Source organism: Ascaphus truei, chromosome 11, assembly GCF_040206685.1.
Source record: "Ascaphus truei isolate aAscTru1 chromosome 11, aAscTru1.hap1, whole genome shotgun sequence".
Lineage (NCBI taxonomy): Eukaryota > Metazoa > Chordata > Amphibia > Anura > Ascaphidae > Ascaphus > Ascaphus truei.
In genome coordinates this window covers 31,805,740-31,828,104 of record NC_134493.1, presented here as the reverse complement: position 1 = coordinate 31,828,104, position 22,365 = coordinate 31,805,740, and the positions used below count along the sequence as shown (strand labels likewise).

The 22,365-nt window shown below is 41.0% G+C and overlaps 1 protein-coding gene across 13 annotated transcripts in view; it reads right to left on the bottom strand.

Moving 5' to 3' along the window:
* Positions 1–5,415: 5,415 nt before the first annotated feature.
* Positions 5,416–22,365, bottom strand: part of SUN1 (Sad1 and UNC84 domain containing 1) — a 44,625-nt gene continuing 27,675 nt past the window's right edge. For 6 of the 13 annotated variants that reach the window (XM_075565495.1, XM_075565488.1, XM_075565486.1 and 3 more), the window contains 17 exons: positions 17,914–18,036; positions 17,349–17,426; positions 16,846–16,956; positions 15,563–15,661; positions 15,050–15,143; positions 13,803–13,861; positions 12,970–13,112; positions 12,479–12,715; positions 12,046–12,123; positions 11,885–11,925; positions 10,799–10,934; positions 10,215–10,457; positions 9,704–9,788; positions 8,924–9,039; positions 7,613–7,780; positions 7,430–7,522; positions 5,416–6,870 (listed from right to left, as the gene is read on the bottom strand). In XM_075565495.1, coding sequence (XP_075421610.1) covers positions 6,757–6,870; positions 7,430–7,522; positions 7,613–7,780; positions 8,924–9,039; positions 9,704–9,788; positions 10,215–10,457; positions 10,799–10,934; positions 11,885–11,925; positions 12,046–12,123; positions 12,479–12,715; positions 12,970–13,112; positions 13,803–13,861; positions 15,050–15,143; positions 15,563–15,661; positions 16,846–16,956; positions 17,349–17,426; positions 17,914–18,036 — 2,018 coding nt within the window. In that variant the 3' untranslated portion in view covers positions 5,416–6,756. The remainder of the gene's footprint in view (positions 6,871–7,429; positions 7,523–7,612; positions 7,781–8,923; positions 9,040–9,703; positions 9,789–10,214; positions 10,458–10,798; positions 10,935–11,884; positions 11,926–12,045; positions 12,124–12,478; positions 12,716–12,969; positions 13,113–13,802; positions 13,862–15,049; positions 15,144–15,562; positions 15,662–16,845; positions 16,957–17,348; positions 17,427–17,913; positions 18,037–22,365) is intronic. The other 7 variants (XM_075565489.1, XM_075565490.1, XM_075565493.1 and 4 more) reach the window with 7 other exon arrangements.

Here is a 22,365-nt window from a genome sequence, read left to right as displayed (position 1 = left end):
ACTGAATATTTTGTTTAGAAGGAGTCAGGAGCCTGGGGGTGAGGCCAAGTAGAGGAGGAAACAGCATGGAGTGTAGAGAGGTGTGTGTGTCTCGAGTGCGTCGCACCTTTCACCATTATGTCCAATATTTTTGGAGAAGCCACCGGGCAACCATATCTATCATACATAGGGTGGCCAGGTGGCTTCTCCAAAAATACTGGACATGATGTTGGAAGGTGGAAGGTGCAACGCGCAGGAGAAAAGTCAGTGGGGAGGTATGTTATTTATAAATTATCTGACAGTTACGTAATTTATTTTAAAAATTCCCTCCACATTTGCATCATTTAATATTCTAATTCTAAAAAAAAATTCTGGGGATTGTGCGCCTTTCCCAGGGCAAATTCGAATATGAAATGGTACATATTGGTGCAAACTTTGGAGTGAAATTTGGAAAAAAGATCATTTATAAGTAACATACCTGCATGTCATGGAACAAGAATCACATCTCTGTTTCACCCCCCCTCCTTTTTTCTTTGCAGCTTTTGCTTGTCAGGTTCTCATTCCAGCTGCATGTATTTTGCTCCATACACACACAGTGCCTGTGTGCTAGACAGTGTTGCGATCCCTGTCTCTGCAATATGCCAGTGAGTTGCTACAGCAACCTCAGCCTTTCTATCAGAATGGGCTAGTCTGCATTCTCCCCCTCTGCCTTGCTGACAGATGGTCTGTCCCCAGGCTATCTTGTTACCCAGAATATACTGGCACTTCCTTTTCCACTGGATGAGTGCGTACCCTTCAGTAATTTGCTCTACTGGCAAGGCCTCATCCTTTTTCACCTTTCCCCACTATCACGCGCACTCACCAGAGACATTCTCTCCAAACACCATCATCCACAAGTGCCTTTGTAAACCCATGCTTTTTCTCAATAAAGTGAAGAAAGACAAAGAACTTGTTGTGCTTGTAAAAGGAACGAGTTGAACCTATCTAGGCTATTCATACCACACATGACTCTGGCCTCCAGAATACTGCAGTCATACTCTCATTTCCCCCTCTCATTTTCTGCACACACACCTCTGCTCCATGCTATTTCCGCCATCTTTGCCCCACAACCCAGCTCCTGACTCGCTGCTTTACCCAGCAGCAGCTAATCAGGATAAAAGGCATCAGCCCTGTTCAGAGAAATCCGCAGCCTCAAGCCAGTCTGGTCACAAAGGTCAGAGGGGAAATATCACACACATATACAAGTGTACATGTACGTGTGTTATAACACACACACACACACACACACACACACACACACACACACACACACACACACACACACACACACACAAAAATGAAACCAAATTTATCAACACTAATTAAAAGGAGAGCTTATAAACAACGAAACCTCTAAAGCACCTCAAATAATCAGACTCCAAGACCTGATCCCTAAATAAAGAATGCCAATACAAAAGAAATAGGGACTAAATAGTACTGCAAACACGGACTCCAACAAAATAGGGGAACCAAAAGGTCGCCAAGATGTCATGAACGGCCGGTCAGGGAAATAAACCAGCAAGACTGGTGAAACAAAACAGCCCTGTGAGCAAAGAGAAAAGATGGAATAGAATGCTGGACTGAGAGCATGAGTAAGCTAAAAAGTAGCACCAGGTTGAAATGTATCAATCGGAGCATGTAATAGCACAGTCCCACAAGCAAGGTTGCTGATATAGATGGCAACATGTAATCACTAATGTATCACATCAATGACAGCGTAGATGCAAATTAATGGCAGGTAGGATACAAAGTATGTCGTGGTATGCTTGCTGAGAAAATGGAGTCAAATAGTCCCAAGTTGCAGTAATGGTAGCGACAGCAGTGACACAAGAAATGTAGTGTCCCGTGAGAGTATGAATCATCCGGTTCTCTGATCTTCACATATACCCAGTCCTACTCCATCTGAAAAGCATATCTGCATCCATCTTGTCTGTGGCAAGAAGCGAGGGTGAGGTTCCTTGCCACGCAACCCGATGGCCGTTCCATCGCAAGGATGGAGATATACATCTCAATCAATCATATTCAGCCTGTGTCTCCCCACTGCTGGAAGAAGCCTCCCCAATGATATTCCAGGTACTGTGGTTGCAGCCTCTCTTCTCCACATCACTTCAACACAGTTTCTGATTTCATCCTCCCCTCTTACTTTTGGTTGTCTTGGTCTTTTAATCTCTTGGAATCAAGTCACGTGCGTCTGTATGGTGCTCAGTCTTTCGCAAGCAACTCTTTATATAAAATAAATACAATTTAAAAAAAACCATTGCGTCTTTAAGATAAAAATATATATATTAATAACAAATAAGGCAATTCTTTTTTTGTTTTTTTTTGGATGGCCCAGCATATTCCTTAGTGCAGAACAACGTGCGTGCCCGCGCTTTATAGTTGGCTGTGGTTAGCCAGCCATTGTATGCTAGGGCCGGCAGGGAGCGTGCAGCCGGGCGATAGCGGGGAAGACTCCAAAAAGTAAGTATTCGCGCCGCTACCGCAGTGTGTATGTACTGTATGTTCACAATATTAATAATGTATTCTCACAGCATGTCTTTTTTTTTAAAATTTGTGTACACACCTTTCCAAGCCTGTCGCTCACAAAGTGTGCATCACGTGCACGAGCCCACTATATTACGGGCCTAATATTGCACAACAGGAAGGCAGCAAAATACCACACCTTACAGAAATGTGCATGTCGGGGGGCAACCAGGCCTCCCATTCATATGATTGCGGTGAGAGAATACCACGGTATAGGGCATATCATTACTTTGTATTGACATACAGAGCCACATTTATTTTAGCATTATTTTTTTATTTAAAAAAAAAAAAAAATTGTGCGCTTAGAATATTTTTTTTTTTGTATTTCAAAGATACGACGCAATAGCGTTACCACAATGTCCGCTTTTCTTTTAAAATGAGACGGTACCGCAGCTTTAATCCACTTCAGATGCTGCGTTGATCTGTTATAGAAACAAAGCATTTGTTTATAAACCTTTTTGAAAAACATGTTTTTTTTTTTGTTTTTTTAACTCAACTCCCTAGGCCTACTTTTATTATGTTCCTATTTTCCAAAACAGCAACTTACTAAATAACTTTAGTGTAGAGCAGGCAAACAAAAAGTAATTTATAAATAATTACAATGGAACTGGTCATGGAGACATCACAAATCGAGAAGATGCAGCTGTTGAGTAGAAGAAAAGAAAATAAAGAGTAGTTCAATAATTGTAAAATGCAATTTTTTTTAAAGCTTCAAATAATGTACATCTATTTTTTTAAAACCAAAAGTGCTTAAGCTACACTTACCTTGGCCAGCGTTACCTCTATATTACCTCTGACCAACAACAAAAATCCTGGGAAGATTTAGCAGAGATCAGCGCATTCATCATATTCTGGACTGTATTCCACAAGCCACGATTAGACATCCTGAAGTTCCTATGCTTACTATGCAAGGCAGGGGTGTGCAAATGTTTTCAGCTGCGCCCCCCTCACCTTGCTCGACGGCCTCAAATGACCCCGTTGCCATGGAGATTGCTATCTGACATCACTCCGCATGGCACCGCGGAGTAATTTGCCATGCCATTTGCCTGCAGCTCTTCAGAATCCCGGTAAATTAGTTGCAGAGGCCTCACGCAATCCCCCGGCATTTAATTTAAACGCCTGGGGGGAGAACGCGGGACCTCTGCAACCGCCCACGTGCTGACCCCCCCCCCCACAAATCTCCCACCCCCCCAGTTTGCGCACCGCTTATGTAAGGGACCCAAATGATTGTCACCATGTGCAAGTCTTACAAACATTGATACAAGACGAATCAACAGAAACGTTACGTTATCTAGACAAACTTTTATGAAATTGAATTAAGGGAAAAGAATGAACTCCTGCAATGTTATGCGAGTAATTCTTTTCATGCCAAGCAAACCGCTGTGTAACAAAACAAAATCACATTGTTTTCCCACCCCTCCTCTCCGGGTCAGCAATCCAGCCATGGTTTGTTCATAACCAACTAAGACTTCATACAAATGTAAATGCATAACCCAGTTACAGCAATTCCAAAAATACTAAAGTTTAGGGCTCAGCAGCGTGTTGAAAACAGATTCCAGCAGACGCTTTAGAGTTCTCCAATGAGAGCAAATACGTCAAACCCACGCTATAGTACTATAGGGCTAATACCAGCTGGTTTTGTAGACCAGACAACAGAAAAGCACAATGTGACCGATTAAAGGTTATATATATAAAGTATTTAAAAATGTTTGGCTGAGATCACCAGACATGTTGCATCAGCCGTTTCACTGCTTTAAAAAAAATAAAAATATATATATTGTTTTTGGAAATTATGAAGATCAGCGATTGAGGCCTCAATCTAACTGTGATGATCTTGATCTACACACAGTATTGCCATAGTTTCAGAATTCTGTTGCGGTTTACTTTGGCACAAGGGACTGGTGAGACTTGGTGGCCATGGAGGGAAAACAGTCAACTAGACGAGTAGGGGTTCCTGGAAGCTAAAGCAATACACATCAGATGACGAGGACACCCTGATTTAAATTCTATAAAGGAAAGTAGGCGACCATGCAGTTTTAACATTCACTGCAAGATCTTGCCAAAGATACTTCTGGTTTGCTTGACTATTGGGGTAATAAGATGTTCTGAGAAGAACACATCTAAGGTACATATAATTTATACTTACACAGTATTAATGTAATTACCCATTGGAATGTCAGACAGCCCAACACAAGATGTGCGGCTTTGCCAAGCAGCCGGATTGTTTGAATCTAGTCTTCTCATTTTCTTAATCCAGCATGTCAAGCTTTTTTTCCACCTAATTCAATGCATTTTATTAGTTTCCAAAATGTAGAACTGTATACTGTTGGACTAAAGCTTCTATTTATTCCATACAAATGCTATGGCAGGATGTACATTCTTCGCAGCCAATATCTGTCTCCCCATTACTTGATCTGACTTCTTACATCTACATGAAGGGTTTGCAAATTAGATTTTTGTAAAGAAAGCTGTGAAAGTCAAATAATCAAAAAGCAAATATCTTGCTGTTTAACTAGTTTTATGAATATTTTGGCACATTTTCTAAGTTAGCATGACACCTACTAGACCTTTGAATGTTGTCCTTAAGAATCAAGAGAACGTAAGACAACTTGTAACCATTTTTGGGTATAAAGTTCACAACATTTTTTAACCTCCAAATTTCCCAAAAAGCACAACTTTTGTTTAAGAACTCATTTGCTTGTCTTCTCAAAATGCCTTAGGGGCAGTCAACATTACTTGCCACCCACATGTAAATTACCTAGCACAGGTACTGTGCTACAGTGATGAAATCTGAACCTCATGTTTAGTAGTGAACAGTTGTGCCATCAGGTTCATATGACTTCCATGTGATGTGGTATGCAAGAGAATACAGAATACAGAAAAGAAATATCTTGTTTATTACCATTTTCAAATATTACATGCACTCAAAAATTAAACTCTTTATTTAAACATTTCAATATTGTTGTACCAATATAGAGCAAGCAAACATTCACTGAAAAACAAATAGCATGAAAAGCCTTTACAAAAATACATTGCACAAAGTCCTATTTTGCATCTTTAAAAATAAATAAGTGTTTTGAAAAAAAAGTCCCTGTATGCACCCTCCAAATTTACATTTACATAGTGTATTTGACTTCTAATCTGCAATATCTGTACAATCTCAGCTCTGCTGCATAGGCCGCCAGGTCTGTATTCCGGTTAGTAGACTGTTGTGCAATATAAAAACTCTATTCAAAAAGCCAGTCAGCGGAATCTGTTAATGAGAAATACACCGACATTTGGGATGCACCCCAGACGTGGGGTACTGATCCAATAAAATGTTCTATAAATATACATAAAATTACATTTTGGCTAGTCTGAAAAATAACTATAAAATACTTTGTGAAAATAGCTACAAAGTAGGCAAATACATACTTGAATGGGGTGTCTGGTAAAAGTACATTTCTCTATAGCATTGATCTTTTTATTAGCAATGTACAAGGACTCTGAAACAAAAGTTATATTTGGACCTGAAACCACCCGTGAAATAAGATTTCGTTGTTGGACCCGGAGTCCTTGATTGCTTAATGCCATAAGGTGGATCACAAGTTTATTTTCTATTATAATATTCTAGGGAGAAAGACGAGTACAACGAATAGCTTTAAAGGAACATTGTAGCAGTGGCAGGGCAACTGTATTCAGGTGTGCCCTGGTTAGACAAGATCGCATGTGCTTTTTGACTCACAAATTTAATATTTCCACCTCTATAGAAAAAAAGAAACCGATGAACTAAATAAAATGAAGACTTCCAACAAGCTTTGGTTACTTTGTAATTTGCATTTAAAATATCTTCGCAGTTAAAGAGATCCTAGAGAATTAACTATAAACTACAGTTCTGCAGTAATAAGGATTAAAATTGACTTGGCATTCAGTGTTCCACCATGAAGAGAGGTACTTTTTTTGCAGCGATCACCCGCTAACTGGCCTTTCAATCCAGAGTGGTCTGCATGCAGCATTTTACTTGGAGACAAATTATAAAGCATACCAGCAACTTCGTGCATATCAAATTGGTTTGGTGGGCATGTTGTTGCTGATGGTTTCCTGGTTTGCGTCTGTACGATTGATCCTGCAGCATACATCACTCCTACCCATGTTTCTTGAAATATTCCAGTGTTCCAGGTTTGTAGTATTTACATGGCAAACAAGTTTACAGACAATTGAGCGAGGTCTTAGTGGTTACTTCGCAGGTGTTCCGTGTGCTCTGAAGCGGTAGAGACAGGTATAATCTGTGTGACCCCAGTTGGAGAAGATTCGAAGTTCCACAATCTGAAAAGGTTTCTTATTTTCTTCCTAAAAAAAAAAAAAAAATGATTCCAGAGTTTATGGGGGTACTGATAATAAAAAAGGAAGATAGGAACCAGGGAACAAAGTAATGAGATTGAATGGGAGGGGGAGAGACCAGGTAAAGTGTTCCGTTTTGTTTTTTAAACTATGCATAATTCATCTAACACTAACCCCATATACTTTACATGTTGATAATTATTCCTATGCATTTAGGACTTTTCTTAGAGTAGCAATTCATACACAGGAGGTGTGTGTGTGTGTGTGTGTGTGTACACACAAAACAGTGTACAGTAAAGATTATGATTATTACATGTTCATTTTTAAGTGGTGAACTACAAAAGTTTCATGTTGGCAGTAAATCATTAAATACCATAATAGAAACATGCACATACCTGGGTATTTGACAGATATCCGGGAAAAGCAATGAGAACTTAAAGATAAAACCCAAGGTAGACACCATGGTGCCATGAAAGCCAACTGAAGGGTTTGTGGACCTATAACCAAGCCAATCTCCATGTACCTTTTCTGAAAGGACTCCCATCAATTTATGCAATAGAGAACTTACCGTCACTTGGAATACTTGCAGTGAATCTCCGTTTTGATCATAAATGGATCGGACCAAAAGACTGCCATTTTCCTGATACTCGTCTTCCAAACCCTTTAAAGGAGACAAAGGGTGAGAAACCGAAATCCTATACTTCAACGGCAGAAGGAAGAATGTCTTGTAAAACAATAATAAATCACTTACGTGTACAGCAAAATCTTTAGGAGCACTTGTGATGTTGCCTGTTGGTGAGAGAGACTTTGCTATATGCTCCAATGAGAAAGCGGTTGGGTAGATACTCATGGAAAGCCGAACCACGAGGTATCCGTCAGCTCCTTTAAAGGCCCAACAGTTTCCTGGATTCATATCAGGCTAAAAAGAAATAAAAAAATATTATTTTAATTATAAAATTATTTTTTATTTGTAGAGGCAGTACCGAAGGGGGGGGGGGCAGAGATACAGGGAGAGACGGGGCCCAGAGACGCCGAGACAGACTGGGGGTGGAGGGGCGCAGAGAAGGCCGAGGAGACGAGGGGCAGAGAGGTCAGGAGAGAGGTGGGCTGAGAAACACTGCGATACACGAGACAACATTATTTTTAAAGATGCATTAACATTTATTTTTGTTCTTTTAATAGCATTGTAAACCCTTCTGAAAGTGCTACTGTGACCGTATTAACTCAACAAGGTCATCTAACAAGGAAGAGTTGCTTTTCCCAATTTGGTATAATTAAAGGGTTACACTTATGTAAAAGTTATTTTTACATCAATAATAAACAATCCTGTTATGTGAACATAATTAACTAAAAACAAATGTGTAACCAGCTGTCTCGTTTCTTTCTTCTTTAAAGACAATAGCATTGAAGTGTAAGAAGAGTGCAAAGTTAAGTCATGTACAGTCATTTACAAAAAATGTACTCAAATGTTAGTAACAGAGTCATGGGGAGAGGAAGTGGCATGTCCACATGTTCATGGAGCTGGCTACAGTCAGGATTTGTCCTGTACGTCAATATACCATCATTCTTTACATCCTCTCACTTTGTGCTCCAGTCTGTAGGTAATCACACTGAATGTATGGTGCCATGTGTGATAGTGAACAAATCAGAGCAGCTGCACACAATCTTGTATCAAGTCCATGACAAGAAACAGAATCGAGTGTAGGGTATAGATACCAGACGACTGGCTAGTCATTGATACCAATAAGTTGTGAAGGAAGATTGAATGCACTCTTAAGACAGCTGGGCAGTTGGAGCTGGGCAGTTGGAGCTGGGCAGTTGGAGCTGGGCAGTTGGAGCTGGGCAGTTGGAGCTGGGCAGTTGGAGCTGGGCAGTTGGAGCTGGGCAGTTGGGTTTAACACCAGTTTTATGTATCCTTGGAAAACCCACACTGCTTGCCCCAAAAATTGTAAGCTCTTATACACAAGAGCCAAATGTGCCTTTGCTATACGGTGTACAGTAAAGAAAAAGGCCGTCACATCAAGTGTCGTATTAATGGTCAAATTGTTTTTATTTGACTCACCTGTATTACCACCCGGGGGGACTGAGAGAAATACCACAATGGAATTCCAAACAGGCTCATTAACGCGGTTTTTGTTTCATAAGTCTCTGAACAGCGAGTTCCCAGGATACTTCCACCTAAAACACACACAAGTGAATGCAGAATTGAAGGCATACTTTAAGTAAATCTGCATTTCTGTACAATTATGTTAAAAACACATGAACTAAACGGTTACATGATTGAAAATGTTGTTTAATGTCACAGGGATCTGCAGCAAATGAATTTGCTGTAAATTAAAAGACGAATGCTACATGCCTAAATGTTGCATGTTACAAGTAGCTGGTATTCATGTTCTTAGTTTAAAGCAGGTGCTCCACACAAATACACAAAAAACGAAATAAACAGGCCAGCAGTGGATAATGCAAGTGTTACTATGTATAATATAGTAAACAATAATCATTTAGTGGGTGCAAGATTCCACCTTTCCACATGATGGACCACAATTACAAAATATATTGTTTTCAGTATAATGACCTGATAATCCCTGCACATCTCATTAGCACATTTTTAATTGCATAATTTTATGTGCAGGTGATAGTTTAAATCCGTATGATATACCAATTGTAAGAAACCTGTGAAACCAGCGCGCATCTATTGCAAAGTAGATCATGAATCTTGAGGCACTGGAGTCCTTTAGAATGGGGCCATTGTCCTACTAGAGCAACACATGTCTGAACAGAAAATAATCCCCCACTGTATTGTAACAATGGACTGTAAAAACACAACAGCTGCTTTTCTTACCACCAGACTCCAATGCAAAGTCCACCATGCCAGTTTTATCTTGGGAGTAGAGTTTCAATGCGTTATTAACGATTATGTGAGCATCCTGTATAAACAAAACAAAAAATGGGCTAATTCCAAATTTACATTTTCAGCTTTAAGTACAAACAATTTTCACTAACTGGGAAGTTAAATGTGCAATTAGCAGATTTGTTTTCCCTCCTGTGTCAATCTGTAGCATGTTTCAGGGAGCTCCATGCTGCAGACACGTGGCAAATGCAGACTATCGAACTGTACAAACTGACCACTTAACAGAAAGTACATCCTCCTGACTGCATCTTGTTAAAGCATTGGGATGAAAATGCTGCTGTAAATTGTGAGATCAGAAGCTTAGAGCTTCAGTACTAGTAATCTTTAGTGAATCCAAGTCCATAAAAACTAGATCTGAATAAGTTCCATTATGATAAAACAACCAATTCATCTACTGATTGTTGACTTAAAGATACCCATGACTGGGTTTAAGGACCCTTACCTCTTCAGTAATGCCCGAAATTCCGGTCACTGCTCTTTGTACCACTTTTGAAGTGGGCATCTGCTTGGTGATAGCTACATACTGGGTAAGGTTCTGGAGAATTTTCCGCTCTAGTCCTTGTAATACGGTATGGAAGTCACCCTTGCTCACATAATGGCTGGAAAGCCACTGCTGTAAGGACTCTGGCAAGTTTTCTTCGCTTACAAACATCATTTGGACCGACTCTCGTACTTTTGCATCCACCTAAAAATATTTTTTTGTTAATTATAAGTCAAGCATGTCAGGAGTGCTGATGTAGTTTAACGTATGGTTGATTACTGCCGGAAAACAATGAAGTGGGATGCACACTTGCCCAACTAGATAGGGAAAACCAGACCATTTCCAAGATAATACTTTTAGATGAAGGTTTCTTATCTTCTGCTATAGACACAACAGAACGCTGTGTTGTGATCAGAAAAAGCTCTTGGGCTAATAAATGTTGCTATCCAAGAGACATCCACATGACTAATTAGCACAGCATGTTTTACTTGCTTAGGTCAATGTAGTTTAAAAAGGCAAAAACCATGGCTTAACCAGTGACGTACTTTTTGGAGAACACAATCGGCTTGTTCACAGCTCGTCTTTGTGCTGTGCCCCTTCAGAAACTCGCTTTTGTACTCTGCCAACTGCTGCTCCAGAGTCTGAACCCGTCGTAGGATATCGTCTTTTTGAATATCCCCTCTAAAGCAACCAAAAAATTTTTTTTTTTAAGTCAAGACAAGACTATTGCACGTATCATGTACCTTGCACACAACACACAGATACCCAGCAAGCTGTAAGAACCCCCCCCCAAATTATATATATGTATATAAGTGTCAAAAGGAGTGCTACAGGACGTGGCTAAATGTATACAACAAGAAACAAATAAGTCCAGAGCAACATCCAATATGACAGAAATACACCGTGAAATACCTATATATCTCTTGAAAAGGGGTCATTTAGTTAACCCTTTGGCCAAAGCGTATAAGCCTGCGAGCCACATCAAGGCAAGATCAAATTCTCAGGGCCCAAGATTACAATTCTTATTTACCTCTATAATTAGAGGAAGAATGGTCCTGGCATTGAACCTGTCACAACCAGCTGCATGAAAAGAAAACCCGCTTACTAGGAAAGGGGGGAGGGGCGAGCTTAAACCCTGGGAGCTAATTTGGTTATGCCTTGATATGCCTTGCAGGCTTATACGCTTTGGCCAAAGGGTTAACTAAATGACCCTTTTTCATGAGATATATAGGTATTTCAATGTGTATTTTTGTCACATTGGATGTTGTTCTGGACTTCTTTGTTTCCTGTTGTATACCTTGCACACAAGCAACTATATTTATACATATTTGAAGGTGAATGTACATTCAAAGCTCTTTAGAACAGCACAATGTAGTCTGGGGCATTCAAGTGTAATGAAACATCACCAACAAAAACAAATGAAATGTATTCTCTGCATCTAGAAGGAAGCATGAAGACGAATTCTACCATTAAAAAAAGTGCTTTGTGAGGATTACTGTAAAGCTATAAGTTGCAGAACTCCTGTGGCTCCTTTGTCATGATTTTCACATATCACTCATTCCAAGAACTTAGCAAGTTATTTTCAGTGATTTAAAAAATAAATAAATAAAATTTTTTTTAAAAAAATGTACCCAGTGCTGGACTGTGCCAGTTTCCAGTCTTCCTTCATCTTCTGAAAGCAAGAGAAAGATTTGTCAGCACTAAAATTAAAACCCTATGAAGAGAAACTTATGTCAAGAGCATTTCCGGCGACCCCACGTGCAATGGCTCACTAGAAAACGCATTGCCATACCTCAGAAAGCTTTCCCACGAGTTCCTCCAGGTGTAAGACACGCAATTCATATTCTTTATTGATAGCGAAGGCGTCACCCTAACATTAAAAAGGAAATAGACATTGGACTTTGAGCAAATGTTCTCAGAGCAGGGTACGTTGTGCTTTATACTTAGACACAATGCAACCAAGCAAGCCATGGTCTGCAATGAAACGCAATGTCTTTCTGAACTAGCAAATAGCTTTAGAAAAGTCCCATTTAGAAAAATATTTGAGATGCAAAACACATTTCAGCATGTGGGACATTCACTATCATTTTTATCAGGTTACAAATTTCAAGAGATGTTTAGCAGCATATATAATGCATAGACATACATCCCCTTTACTGGTACATGGGACTGCTATATGTTGCACAATTCCATACCCACACTTAGATATGCTACATAATATTTACCATGGTTTGGTCCTTTTTATCCACTCTTATTCCCGCAAAGTGCTCATTTAGGACATTTGTGATCATGGTCGACATTTGACTTTTGTCATTCATTTGTTTAACTTGTTCTTGGATCGTCAGTACCAGCAGCATCACTTTACCATACTCTTCCTCATGACGACTGTGCTTAATAGCCATTGATGCAATCTGCTTTTCTAGCTCAGTCATACGCCCAATATCAAACTGTTTGTCCACCGCCTTAAAGAAAAGTCAATGTTGAAGTAAAACGGACAGGATTGGCAGGTGCTTTACAGTTACATAGAATGAAGAGAGGCCATTTACTTTGCTCTATCTTTTAAAGGTTGTACCGGAGGCTTAAAAGAAAGTAACTCTAGTGGTACCAGAACACAAATGCATGTTATGCTATTGCACAGGTAGTATTACACCTAAATATACATGGCAATTAGATGCATTGTTTTAACTAGAAAGATATGCTATTCATGAAATGTTACCCTTTTTTCGTGGCTCGATATTGTGAAATCAGGCGTTGGCTTGAGGTTAGGGAGATCTTCAGCTCTTTGTGTCGTATACTCGCTTGACCCACCGAATACTGGAAGCAGTGCAAGCAAACCTTCAAATCCCCAGAACCACAGACCTATATTTAAAAAAAATAATAAAATAAAAATAAAAGTCTAAAGGGTCATACGTACACAGGTATACAGATCCTACAGTGCCCAAACAAATTGCTAGGATAGATACAGCACAAGGGCATATATTAAAGTCCCAACAGGTCCTGATCACGGTTCCCCAGTGAACCGAAATGCCTGTCTGGACTTTAATATATACCTTTTGCATCCATTAGCCATTGAGTGCTGTATCTATCCTCCAAGGAGTTGGTTGGGGAGAGGTATGAATTACATTTTTATGTTATGTGCCCACAGCATTTTAGATAACGAAAACTACCAGACTCCCATCTTTTTACACACATACACGTATAGGGACTGAATAACTTTTGGGACACTGAATAACTAACAACATGTGAAATATTTTGGTTTGTACATCTATACATTTGAGCAAGCTGTAGCATAGGACCACCTGACCTACTTAATGCTACTGTAATAATGTACACAACCCAATATGGCACCCATACACATTTTATATGACTCCAAACCGTCAGTAAGACTTTTCAGGCAGCCTTATTTCATTTAACTTTTAAGCTCTTTTCTGCGCCTTTCAGCTTCTAGCACTACCATTGTTAGTCTGGAGTGTTTCCACCTCACACTCCCCCACCCCTAAAACATATCTTGTAGCTCAAGTCAAACATATACTAGTTGGAAACACTTACCCAGCAAAAGTAGTAGTGGAATCAACAGAAACAACATTTTGGAGAGTTTTGGAAGGCATCTACAATTGAAAGATAAGATCTTAGTTCAAAAGCCTTTTACATTTACAGAGCCATTTATGTATACATTTCTACATCAGTGTGTGGGCAGAATGGCCTGCTCATTGTATCCAAATACAGATGATCAGGGTGGTGCACCCAGTGGGGACCTTAATATGCCACACCTCCTGGGCAGGGATGCTGTACACAACTACAAATCCTCACCAACGCTTCTTGATTTTTTTTTTTTTTTAAATGAAGCCCCAAGTGACCATGGTACCTCTGCCTACCAACAGAACATCTCCTAAAAGTACTGTCGAAGGGCGCTGGAGTGTTATATTAATATTGGCCTAGTACCGCACAGCTGTTAGAAATCTACTACACTGTTTTGTCCTCCTAGGATGCCGAATACTGGCTTATCTGTTGATGCCGCAAGGAGACCAAGGTATTTCCGCACTATGGCAAATTAAATACAATACAGTGAAACCCAATTACCCCAAGCCATTAGCCCAGTTTATTTATACTGAATAAATAATATTCTTTAGAAAAACAGAAAATGCCAAAGTGAATAAGGTGTCAGAATGCAACATGCATAAATGTGCATTTATTTACGGTGCAGTAAATACGCACGCTGATCTTTGGCAAATCACGGTCCGCTGGTATATTGCCTCTGCCTTTGTTTATTGTTTTATTTCTCACAGATCGGTATCAGAAGAACGCTGCCGTCGTCATACAGAAACATACGGACGTTTACAGAAAGGCACTACACGTATACTACTGAAAATTGTTTTCATTAAATGCAGAAACATTCATTGGTCTAGTACAGCGGTGGCCACCTCCAGTCCTCAAAGGCCACCAACAGGTCAGGTTTTAAGGATATCCCTGCACCAGCACAGGTAGCTCAGTCGTTGACAGTCACCTGTGCTGAAGCAGGTATATCCTTAAAACCCGACCTGCTGGTGGCTCTTGATGACTGGAGTTGGCCACTCCTGGTCTATAAGAGTAGGTTAAGTTTTGCTTCATTCTATGGGACTATACGGACACAGGCCCTTTGTGGCTCCTGCCAAAGATAGGTCTGAGACCAAACCAATTTTTGGCCACAATTTTTCATATACATAAATGAAGAACTCATTAATAAAACAGATCACTGGGAATTTTCAGTAACTGGCTTTAAATACTTTATTTATTTTATCCAGACACATGATACTGACCTGGTTAGAATAAACACATTTAACAAAGAAATCAAAGTGACAAGTTGGTACCATCCTGTCCCCAGCCACCAGAATATTCCAGAAGCAGCTTTTCCTGTAGGGAAAGGGAGGGGATAATTACACACCCAGTCTACATATAAACGGAAGCGGAGAAAGCCAAAAGCTCATGCAAATGTAACTTTGAATGATATCCGTATAGCAGTATCGGCAAGTGTCAAAGCCACGCAGTCCATCAAATGCCCAGTTTAACAAGTCACAATCCAATAGAGATCAGATATTTTAATGAGTGTTTAAAAAAGCAAAGCCATCTAGTTTATCCTGAAAAGGCATTGCCTTTACTTTGATAGACCAATATTTCTCTTAAAACCAAAAGGCATGGTAGACAGAAGGCATGCACTCAGGATGTAGGATGACTGAACACAACTAAAACCAAATACCCAGTGCTGCAAAGCAAGAAAGTGCACAAATACAGCCGAAGGCATCATGCCAATGTGCAAAAATCAAAATAATAACCTGGTGATACTATGGCCAACCAAAGAAACGACAACATCTTCCTGGATACAAACCATCCTGCAGCTCCAACACTTCGGGCTGCTTGCAGTAAAAAGTAACCTAAAATATAGACGAGATTTATACATCGGTACATCACACAGCAAGATAACTACAGAGGAGACAGTAGAAGTGCTGTATCGCACAACATACCAGTGAGGTCTTTAGTATAGAAATTCCTGCAAGGGAAGTGGGGAGAGCTTTAAAAAAAAATGAAATGAAAGGAAACAGGAGTTATATATGTGCAGGTAGGAGAGTATTTGTCTTTGGCTCTTTCGATTTGAAGAAATAGAATTGAAAAAAGTCTGCTGTACATTTTTCAGAGTCGTTCTCTTTCCTGGAAAGCTACATTCAAAATTACAGAATGTATTCAAATACAGGTGCAAAATGTTTGTCCTTTGTCTGAAAGGCCGACAACACTTCTGACAAACAGCTATGAGCCTGGCAAAACTAGGTACGGTATGCAAACACTTGGGAGGCCCTTTAATTACACATTAATTTTGTCTGAACAAGACTGGGTGCTCCAGAATTCAAATTCTTTAGAGCAAGTCAACTTGGCATCAGCCCGAGGCAAAAATAAAGAGGAACAACCAAACACTACGCTATGGGCCAGGAAACTTAAGTGAAAGGAAAGACATCAGTTTTTTAAACTGGACATTTATTTTAAAGCACTAAATATCAGATTATTCATTTGATCTCCCCCCTGTCTGACCGATGTCCTACTTCCAGGGAAAGAAACGGAATAAGGCGATGGAACAGTATGTTGGGAATGCTGGTGAAAGGGCAAAGGCAAAGCGTAGAGGGTTACAAGCCATGGAAATGCCTCATTTTGTATTTTAATTCTATTTAAAAAGCAGCAGTACTAGATACTTTGCAAATTATATGAACTTGAATATTAATTGATCCTATTTTTACCTTGGACAATTTTACTGGTCAAGCTTCTTTAGCCAGAAAATCTCTAAGATGTGAAACTTTTATGGCATAAAACTTTGATAACGGCAACTAAATGTACTCTTATTGTTAATTCCACCCAACAAAAAAAGGATTGAGAATTGCTTCACACCTTGTTCCAACAACCTCAAATTCATCTTGCACTGCTGCTTTAAGAAAGCGTTTCATCACAAGTTACTTTATATAAAGCAGATATACTGTAAAGCAAAGGTGCCGTGAGTGCGAACGTTCAAGAGGTGCCAGAAAAGTTCAAAACAACGGTAAAAGAAAGGAAGAAAACAAGGTGCAAAATAAACCTGTGTAAGAAAAGATGTGCCACAGGCTCCCTGACACCCGTTTACACCGTGAAGATTGCATGTGGACTGTTGTGTGTGTTTCAAGATGTTTCATCCCCTTACAGTCATCACCTGTTGGTTATGGCAATAATTAATGTGACTAATACACCAACAAACTTAACAAATAGGAGGTCAACGGTATTTCTTTTTTTTATCCAGCAAAAGTGGATCACAAATCCACAGGCAAAATGAATATGTAAGTGCAAGACAATAAAGGAAGTCATTTGGGCACGCCATTTTGAACATTTATTTTACCACCTGGAACATGGTCACTGTAACATTGACAAATCATGAAGTACTGTATAAAGGTACAAAAACTACAATTAATTTAGGTAGACTATATTTTTAATTTTGCTTGCATGAGAACTGCATTAGTATTGACAGTTAACGCAATCAGTCCCTTTCTAGCAATAAAAAGGGATTCCAATAATAAAATGAGGCGCATGCAGAAGCACCATACTTACACAGGGATTCTCCAGTTAGATGTCCATCCTCTTTTAGAAAGTCTTTCACATTCATACTTCCACAGTAATTCGAATGAGCTGCAACATACACACACACGGAAAATGATATAAAGGGTGTCTACATCTGGATTTGCATGCAACCTGGGAAACCCGAATCCGGACAATGCATACAGTGCGTACTAAACAACGATTTTAATTAAAGACAAAGCTTGAGGGATGCAATGCTGTGAAATTAAAGCCAGGCCACAAGGGGGACGAGAAAGGTAAAAGGAAAAACCCATACTGACCAGACAAGTATAGAATAACAGTGACTGAAGCAGCAAACTAGGCCATATTTTACACCAAAACTATATCATTCTTAACTGAAAAGGACTGTTCTAACCAAAAGCACAACTTTGCAATCTGCTATCCATGCAGGAAAGGGAGATTTAGATTGTGAGGAAATAAGTAGAGGATGAGAAATTACCACTTCGCACCACCAGAGACTATAAAAAAAATAGGTGAATGAAATAAAGCTAGTGTTGGATAGGGTGCGGATCCAATAGCTTTAGAGGGAACAGAGTACCTTTGGACTCACAACCAAGCTTCAGCATAACCGTATGAAACAGGTGGACAACCAGTGCTGCTAAAGACAGTGCAGTATTTTTGACCAGCAGTATTGTCTTATGCATGTAAAAAGGCATTTCTCCTATAAAGAAAAAAATGTAAACTGGAATTATTTCCAGGTCAAGAAAAGGAGATTCAGAGAACACACGAGAAAAACATCACTGATTATAGGAGCAATCCCACCTACTCATATGCCTTTATTTTGCATAGATAGGAAGCAGGGGGTCTGCGGAGCTGGACATCAGTAATTGCAACTCAGGGGTCCCCCTGCTTCCCGAGATACTTACCACAGACGGCGCTGCAGGGGAAGCAAAATGGAGGTTTAATTTTCCACGTGGGCTAAAAAGCCACGGCATCCATTACCACACGAGACGCAGGCACCTTTTCCAGTGGTAAGCAGGGGGTTCCCAGAGTGAATATAAATATTGTTCAGCTCTGGAGGCACACACACAGTATATGAATGGGAGTCCAGCACACTTGGATTCTTGCTCAATAAGTGATTTATTAAATGATTGATAAAAGGTTCCAACTGGGACCAAGACGCTGATCACTTAATCACTTATTGATCAAGTATCCAAGTGTGCTGGACCCATTAGAAAAATATTTATCTACTTCTCAAATGTGGGACTGCTCCTTTAAAGGACATGCAAACCAGCTAACGGAGAAAGTTATGTTGATTTAATTAACATGGTATAAAAATATATTTTTTAGATGACCCACCCATCCAAAAAGTCAAGGGAAATAAAAAATAGAACCACCTAAAATAATGTATTTAATTGTTTGGCTTTAACCTATTTGATTGCTTGATTCAACCACATGTTCAATCAAGCAATTGGTTGATGTACACTGTCAACCACATTTTATACAAGGCCCTCACATAACATGGCAGTGGTCGGCTGAGGGGACAATGAGGATGACCTGTTTAAAGCCACAATGGAAAATTGACCTATATCATTTTTGACTTAGGACGATTTTGCAACCAAACAAGCTCCATAATCATGCGAGGTCTTTAAATTCCCTTACTCTATTTCTTTGGCGTTATTAAATCGTGACCACCTCTGAACACCAGCTGGTGGGAGCAGGGGAACCATGCGACCAGAGCAGGAGCGTTCCCACTTGACAGCCAGCTCCTCCCAGGCTGTCCAATAGGAACGCTCCTGCTAGAGTCATATGGTTCCCTGGCTCGCATTAGCTGTGTGCTATGTTCCGCTGCTCCCGCCGGCTGAATAAGGGTTTCTGCTGCTGTCATCGCCACCAGGATGTCTGCTGCTGCTCCAAAAATGTCGCCGTGGCCCTCCTCACCCGCCGCAGAGGTCTTCCTCACACTGCAGGCAAGTGCTGTCCGGGTAACCAGGTACCCGGCCAGGCAAAATGCTTCATTTTGGCCGTGTACCCATTACTCTGAAAATGTAGGACCCGGTGTGACGGGAGGGGTAACCAGGCTCTATAATAAATATCAAGCCCGTTTGCTTACCCCTGCTCCGTGTATAAGGGTCCCAGAGAGTTAGCTCTTGGCTCTGTAACATTGTATGATCGCATTGTACGTTGTGTAATAAAACCATTTTTTGTGTTTTCCCCTTTTGCCATCAAGCAGGGATTGCTAGTGTATGAGTTTCATGGGGAGTTTTGCAGAGGAACTGTTGACAGAATGGGTCTAGGAGGTTGGGGTCCAGAGTTACCGGGTCCCCAATAAATGTACCCGGGAATCATGCCTGATTCTCGGATACATGTAGGCACATTGTCCCAGCAATACTTCCCCATGAAAACATAAGTGCTACTCACCACTAGGGTACCCTGCTTCAGCACAGCCCAGAAAGGAGAAGGAGGCACAGGGATAAATATGTATTCCTGTAGCTGAGGGAATCACTAGGTTAAGGGGGGTACCCCAGCTAGTGCCAAGGTGACCCACAACCAGTATAGAGTTTGTGGGTGCCCAGCAGTATATAAGGTTGGGGAGACATAATCCAAACTAAGTCAGAGGGAAAGTATGTGGGGAATAAGGCAGACAGAAATAAAACAACAACAGTTTTCCTTTCTGTTCCCTGTATCACCAAGACCTTTACCTAAAGTCCCACATAGCTGAAGGGGGTTCCCCGAGACACAGCGTGTATTAAAATATAGTTTAATATGTTTAAACATTCGGAACCGATGTACAAACAGGCAGCCCGTGCAAAACCATATGCGCCGCTAGGTCTGCTGGACATCGGAGTTCAAAGCAGCCAGAGGATGCCCAGAGGTGTGAACAGCATTTGGTCAGCGGGGAAAGGTGGAGTACTAGGTTCAGAGATCAATGGCAGTCCTCTGGGATGCCACTTGTTCTGCCAGATCATGGGGTGCCTGCCCAGCGGGTGGCATTGGGATAGCTGGGGGGACATGTGGCAGGCTTGCGCATGTCTCTTGGCTATTTCAAATTTCCCGCTGACCCAGCTTGGCTGCTTGAGAAAGTTCCCACACGCTGATTGGCTGTCCGGTCTGCTTTTACTTTGTGAACGGAGCAGAGAATACTATAAGAAGCCGTGAGCCAAATCAGATTGTGTGTTCCCCTTGAGTCTGAGCTGAAAGAGCGCACGGGCAGGGCTTTTCAAAGATGCTTTGTTTGTAATAGCAAAGCAACCGGCTTCGATGTCAAGTCTGAAAAGCCTGCCCGCCAGAGACTAAGCCCCAACTGTTGCGCCCAAGTTCTCAGAAATGAACGTAGTGGGATTTTATGCCGATTTGGGTTCCAGGAGATTTGGGCTAAGTCCCGGTCAGGGTAAATCTCTCCCAGAGAGTTCCCTGCACCTAGGAAAGTCTCGTTTTCAACCCCAGACCCAAATTAAGTGTTTCTTTGCATCTTTATTTTGTGTTTCATTGTGTGTAAGCAAATTTATGCCAAATAAATTACAATTTATTTCTCTACCTTGTTTTGCTCAATGAATAATCCCGGTAGAAAGATGCCAAAAACCTGGTCAACCGCGACACCCGGTACAACACCAATTCCTACAGATGAGGGGGAGGGAGGCCAGGTGTTGGGTGTTTTGAGTGGGAGTAGAGGGGGCGTTTGCTGCAGGATGAGTTGTTGGCCGCTCCACTTCTCCCATTTATATACCGTAACAGTTAGGAAGGTATTGTGAAGGAAGGCTTTCCTAGCCACTTTGGTAAGCGAGGAGACAGTTGGGTTACTGGTAGGAATAGATTAACCCTTTTGTCGCCAGCTAGACATGGGTGGATTATGGCTTGCTGGCCCACTAAGTGATTAAAGAAGCACTCCAGGGGACACTTGTTTGTTTTTTTTGAAGCAGGGCGTCTCTGGAGCTGAACCGCATTGATCTCAACTCTGTGGACCCCTCTGCTTCCAGAGACTGATACCTTGGAAGGGGGTGCTGGAATCCCCTGCAAGTTTAAATGTCTCGCATCATGTGGGCCAATAGGAAGCCGGAAGGGATTACATCACAGCTTCCTATTGGCCAGCAGGACACGGGACATTTAAAGCCGCCACTTCGTTAGCCACATCTGGGCTGCTACAGGAACCCCATTCCGAGTCTCAGGAAGCAGTGGGTCCCCGGAACTGAAATTAACTCGGTACAGCTCCGGAGAACCTCTATTTAAAACATATTAAAAATGTTTCAAATTGCGTTACCACCACTCCAGGTTTGACCCGGAGACTACAGGTTTCAGCCATGTATCTCCAGGCTATGGGGTTTACCTGTTAAATCTCTGGGGGCGACGGCACCACCATCCGGGAGCATCTTCCCCTGCAGGGTCCCGTCAACATGGCTCCGTAACGTAAAATGGTGTTACATGACTGCATCACGCTGCCGTGACAACATAACGTGCTGCCCATGCGCCATAAGGCATCCCTGTTGTCATGGCAACGCAGCACCATTTTACGTCGCGGAGCCATGTTGACGGGACCTTGCAGGAGGAGATGCCGCCACCGAATTTAAATTATTTTATTTATATATTTAACAACATTGAATTTATTTGCAAAAAGTCTCTAGGTAAGCCTTCAATAGAAGGTGGCACCCCTGGTTGCCAGGAATGCTTCGAATATGAAAAGGTATAATGGTATATGACGTATAATGGACTATATTTTTTTGGCACTTTCCCCTCCAAGCCTTATTTCAAGATCTGCGGGAGGAACACCCATGAGGTCACGTTTACCAGTTTTTGCATATAAATATATATCTTGGTGGATACAGCTTCACCCCAGGGAAAAATCACATCTGTTCCCATTTTAGGCAACATCCCATCTTTTCCCTGGAACTTGGTGAATTTAGACGTACGAGTGATTATCTGCACGTGAAGCTTTTTGACAAACAGGCAACTTTATGTACTCTATGCATCAACGCCTATGGACAAGAGCTCCATGGTACGTTAATTTGCATTGAGCTTTACATACACATTTTCTCCATGTCTTCCTGTTTAATTT